Raw genomic sequence first — 6,080 nt, forward strand, 5'->3', positions numbered from 1 at the left:
ATAGAATTTGCTGCAGTTATGTGAAGTTATCAGAACATACAATTACTAGTTGGTCCCATGATATGCAACATTCAATGGCTTTGAACCTCAGCAAAAGTAGGATCAAAACATCTAGGCTTATTAAAGAGATCAGTGTTGTTGAGTAAACCATTGTACTCTGCAAATTTATTAGGGACAAGCCATTCCGAGCCACAGGCTTCTTCAGCTTTCCCCCTGTTGGAGTTCAAAATTCATTTCCACTTCATGCATGACTGTTGTCTTATAAACCATTGCAGAATATTGTCTGTACTTCTAATAAGCACTGTCAAAATCAATTCGGTCACCAGAAATCCCTGCAAGAACATTTCCCCTTCACAAAATGATGGAACCGATTATTATCTCTGACTGTGATTTCTCGGCAATAAGTTGCCGACACTAGCTTCATGAATGCATGACAATCAGAGCAAATTCGAAGGTTCTTAATGACACGGATTGGGATTTTTCTGCCCGTGCTAATGAGACCAAATGCAACTGCCATTTTTTCGCTATGCCGGCTCAAAAGGTACTCCTTTCCCTCCTCATTAACAACATCCAGCAAAACCTTATCCAAATGAGGAGCATAACCAGCTAGCGAAAGTTTATGGCTTATCTCTTGTAGCATCTCAGAGATCAGCTCCATCTGAGGATGTGACTCATCAGAAGAGGTGAACTCATGGATCATTCCTTCAATTTCAATTACACATGAACCAGGTATTTTCCCTATTCCTTTATCTTTAAGTGACAACCTTGCTGCTGCAACCTCCTTCCATCTCCCTACTGAAGCATATAAATTTGAGAGCAGCACGTGGATTCCACTTCTATCTGGCGCCAATTCCAGAACTTTCTTGGCTGCATACTCCGCCTGTTCAAAATCATGGTGAACACAACTAGCAGCCAATAATGCTCCCCAGACCACATCATTGGGCTCCATAGGCATGCTCTCAATGAGTTCTCTAGCTTCATCTATTAGTCCAGATCTCCCCAAAAGATCAACCATACAGCCATAATGAACGATATGTGGTGTAAATCCGTAATCCTTCCTCATGCTCTGGAAGAACATGTAGCCCTCTTCAACCAAGCCCCCATGGCTGCATGCTGTCAGCGCTTGAACAAAGACCACACTATCCGGCTCAACTCCATCTTTAATCATCTCGGAGAAAAGCTCTATCGCCTTTCTCCCATTTCCCTCAACCGCCATTGCTCCTATTGCTGCTGTCCATGCCGAAACATCTTTGTTCAGGATTCTGTCAAATACTTTCATAGAGCTTTTGGAATCACCACACCTAGCAAACATATCAACCAATGCAGTGTTTAGCTTGACGTCAATGGAAACTTTAATCTTTTTGATGATATAGGCGCAGGTCCATTTAGCAAGATCAAGAGACCCTAAATAACCACAAGCTGAAGCAACACTCACCATTGTCACTCTGTCAGGCCTCATTCCTGAACTCTGCATCTCCCTGAAAAGTGAGATGGCTTCTTCAAACTGGCTTTCCTGCACCAGTGCAGCAATCATTGTGTTCCAAGACACCTGATCTCTTCCTGGCATCTCCTCAAAATACTTCCAAGCAGAAGTCCAATCACTATTTCTGATACATCCATGAATGACTCTGTTCCAGGACTCCACAGTCTTCTGTTTCACTCGGTCGAACACTCGGAAAGCTGAATCTAGTTCCCGACACTTCATATATAGATCAATAATTGAATTGCTAACATCAGGCCACACATCTAAGCCATTCCTCAATACATAACCATGAAATCTTCTCCCAGCCATACCTTCCCCAACAAGCTGTGCTGATCCTGAAATGGCTGTAACAACTGTTACCCGGTCTGGTTTCATTCCTGAGATCAACATTTCATTAAATAATGCCACAGCTTTCTGCGCCATTCCACCATGAGAGTAATTTGACAGCATCGTGTTCCAAAGAACAATGTTTTTATCAGCACACTCATGAAATATCCTCTCTGCTAATTCCACAGCTCCACATTTCATGTACATATCAACAACAGTGTTCACCAGAATAATACTAAACTCCATTCCTGACTCAGCTGCATAGGCTAAAACCCTCTTTCCACTCTCTAAATCCTGCAACCTTGCACAAGAAGAGATGGCACAAGCCGCAGAAACCGAATTGGGAGCAATTCTACCTTCGGCAACCATATCCCAAAATAAATCCACGGCCTTCCTTGGATCATCTCCACGAGCATACCCATCAATAAGGCTCGTCCATGAAACCACATTTCTTTCATGCATAGAATCAAACACCTTGTGTGCGCATTCAAGCCGACCCTGCTCTGCATAGAAATGTATCAATGAGTTCTGTATAAAAATGTCATCTTGCACTCCTCCATGGCTTCCGAGCTTCAACAGGAGCCCATGAAGCGATCCTCCTCCTCGAAAAGCTAAAGCCTTTGTGAGCCCAGATAGGAGAGGAGGGAAGGTGAAGCGGTCAGGCATGATCCCTCCATCAACCATCTGAATGAAAAGCTGAATGGCTTGGCAGACATAACCAGCAGAAGAGAATCCTCTGATTAGTGAGTTCCAGAGGAAGAGGTTGGATTCATGTTCTTCGTTGAAGAGGAAGAAGGTTTTGAGAGCGTAGTCTAGACTTTGGGCTGTGGCTGCGTTGCAGTAGGCGGAGATGAGGTTGGAGGAGGGGAAGGGGAGGAGGTCTATTTTAGTGATTTGGCAGTGGATTTGCTTGATTTCTTTGATGCTTCTGCTGGATTTGAGATGATGGACGACGGTTTTAGTGTGATGGAAGAAGATGGGTATGTCTTGGGAAGAGGAGGGAGATGCAGAAGGGGAGATGGAGTTGGCTGCCATGAGGCTGGATTGGTGTAGAAGCTAACATGTGGTGTTTTGGCGCAGTTGGTTTTGGAAGGATCCATGGGTAAAATGTCGTGCCCGAAATAAGTTTAACATAATCATACAAATTAATTTGGTAAAATTTTTATGTTATCATATGAAAAATTATACTTATTATCATCTTTTAATAATCAAATCTATCTTTTCCATTCATAATCATTGTAAAAATGAAAGTTTAGTTGTGACGTAAATCCATAAGAATGGGGTGTTATGTATGTAATTCTCTATTATTTATGTGTTAATTAAATGAAATTATAATATTTAAACATTAAAAATGCTAAAAATATTATATATATATAATTTTAATTTCAACAATGTATGTTATTTTTTTTAGTTTAGTTTTGTTTATGTTTTGATTCGGAACAAAAATATATTTGATTAACGTATGATTATTTTTTAAAATATTCAGAGCACCAAAATTTTTTTTGTTTTAGAAATAAAAAATATAAAATATAAAATTTTACTAAGTAAATATGATTTAATAACTAAAAATAAAAAATAAAATTGATTTCAAATGAGCCTTAAGTGACTAATGTACTTTTTTAATGATAATTGAATTTGTATAAAAGGCAAATGAAGTACAGGCAAAAGAAGAAGAAAAAAGGGAAATTTGAGGAAAAAATATTATATGAGGACTCCACACGTAGAGTTGTGTGCGGAGTCCAATGAAATCACGCCACACGTGAAGGTGAGAAAAAAAAATCAGTCCGGTAACACCGGGAAATATTCCTCTCGTGTTATTCAGGTGTTATTTTATGTTATTCAAGTGTTATTGATGTGTTATTATGTAATTATAACACTAGAAATATTTCTAAAACACAATAACATATGAATAACACACAATAACGCTTAAATAACACGGGGAATATTCTCTTGTGTTTGTATAAAAGGCAAATGAAGTACAGGCAAAAGAAAAAAAAAAGAGGAAATTTGAGGAAAAAATATTACATCAGGACTCTGCACGTAGAGTTACGTTATTGTGTAATTATAACACTAGGAATATTCCCAAAACACAATAACATATGAATAACATGATTTCGTTGGACTCGGCACGTAACTCTCCGTGCGGAGTCCTGATGTATTATTTTTTCAAATTTGAGGGGCTACAAATTTGAAATTTTATTTGGTAATATTTATATTACATTTTCATCTAACTTGATAAAAAAATGAATGGTGATAAATTAATAATGAAATGAACCGAGACTAATTAATTCGTGGTTTAAGTGGTTTCATTCTATTTTCTACATCTTGGAAATATATTTTTATATTTATGTAATTGCCCCTTTACTAATTTGTTATATTTGCTGAAATAACCCTATAAATCTATATAATATTGAAATGATATCAGTACATATGCCTGAAAATGTATATTTCATTTTAGCTAAATTAAATTTTGTAGTATTTTTATATTAAAATAAAATAAACACTTAAGAGTATTAGATATGTAAATTGAAGAGAAATATGGGTATATCACCGAAAATTAAAAATAAAATAAAATTTATAAGAATTTATTCATATATTTTTCAATTTGCTTCATGTTTTTTTTTTTTTTGGGCCTATGTAATTAATATATAGTGTTGCCTTTACTTTTATTTTGTCTTGTAATTTGTGAGTAAATTGCCAAGAAAATTAAATTGATATGGAAATTTACATACATAGCACCTAATTCTTATGCATTTATTTATCTTGCACCCATACTTTGATTTTTATACCATATGTACCCTAACGTATGTATTAAAATGTGGACTACACTATTTCCACCTTTCATACATAGAAAAAAAGTGTTTTTAGGTGTAAAATTCAAAGTTTGCGTGTGAGATAAATAATGTGTAAGAACTAGGTGCTATCTATGTAAATTCCCTGTGTCGTGTAATCGGACCTGTTGGTTGGCATCCACGATATCAGACTCCTCAGGTCGGGGGTTCGAATCCCCTCTTACATAGTTGGCCTTAAGAAGGTGGTACTAGAATTGTTAGACACATTAAAGATAGTTGGGGGCTGGCTATTCCTTTAAACACTCACACACACAAACTTGTGGGTTGAAATTAAATTTATGGATAAACACACACAGAGTACCGTGTACCCCAACATGTTGGTTGACATCCACGGTATAAGACTCCTTAAGTCGAGGATTCGAAGCCCCTCTAGCACAGTTGGCCTTAAAGAGGTGGTACTTGAATTATTAGACACATTAGAGATGCTTGGAGACTCGTATAATAGTCTTTGGCCATTCCTTTTATTATTTAAAAAAAATGAATGTAAATTCCCCTAATTTATAGTGCTGCTTTGGGTAAGTATTGAGGTTGAAAGCTATCTAGTTAGTTTTACCAAGACAGGATTTATGCCCCATAGAGTAACTTTCTTATTTCTTTTGGAGCTTCATCATACAAGGAGATGGTAGACTCTAGCTTTATAGATAAACTTCATGAAGCTTTCACGTATCGTTTGATCATATTTAACTTTCATTTGAAGAGATGATTGCAACAATAAACTTATTATTTTTGGCTAGTTTGGTCCATCTTTTATCACCATCTAATCATAAACTTAAGATCATAGTTCTTTAATCCCTTTATAAAATTAGCTAAAATATTATTGACTAAAGAACATTCTTTTCGAGGGTATAGATCATTTTGATGATTTGGAAGGGAAATTGGTCTTGACCACAACCAATCCCTGATTATTAGGGTGGCTAGCAAGTTGAAGGTTTAAATATTTTATGAAGTTGATCTTATCTAAAGATTAGTAATATATATACTACCAATTATCGTGGATTGATTATAAATTTGAGCTTGACTTTTATCACCACTTATGATTGATATGATGACTTACTTAATGAATCTCTTATTTAGGTTGTAGCTTTTTAAAAATATTGACAATCATCTTTTCTTTGAGAAAGGCTATATCGTGAACATCCTCTTTGGATCTATTTACAAGAAGATTGATAATTGAATCGATAAGCGAGTAACATTATTCACAATCATCTCGATGAAATGTAGGAATAAAATGTTTAAAAGATTTTGTTATTTCTTAGCATATGATTCGATGGAGTCTTTAGGGGTTGTAGTTAATTCTCAATTTGGAGAGGTAATGATTTAACATCATCTCAAATTGAGTGACAATTTAATCTCATCCAAAAGAAACTTATGGATTGGATATCTTGATTTCAGGACATTAGAAAGCTTATAAATAGTTA

General features: G+C 36.0%; 1 protein-coding gene across 1 annotated transcript; it reads right to left on the bottom strand.

The window, feature by feature from the left end:
* Nucleotides 1-69: 69 nt before the first annotated feature.
* On the bottom strand, nucleotides 70-2,917 carry LOC110028507 (pentatricopeptide repeat-containing protein At3g22690). Its single transcript, XM_020730382.1, has one exon. The coding sequence runs from the start codon at nucleotides 2,843-2,845 to the stop codon at nucleotides 320-322; it is 2,526 nt and encodes an 841-aa protein (XP_020586041.1). The 5' UTR covers nucleotides 2,846-2,917; the 3' UTR covers nucleotides 70-319.
* Between the last annotated feature and the right edge of the window lie 3,163 nt (nucleotides 2,918-6,080).

This window comes from Phalaenopsis equestris, unplaced genomic scaffold (genome assembly GCF_001263595.1).
Source record: "Phalaenopsis equestris unplaced genomic scaffold, ASM126359v1 Scaffold000513, whole genome shotgun sequence".
Classification (NCBI taxonomy): domain Eukaryota; kingdom Viridiplantae; phylum Streptophyta; class Magnoliopsida; order Asparagales; family Orchidaceae; genus Phalaenopsis; species Phalaenopsis equestris.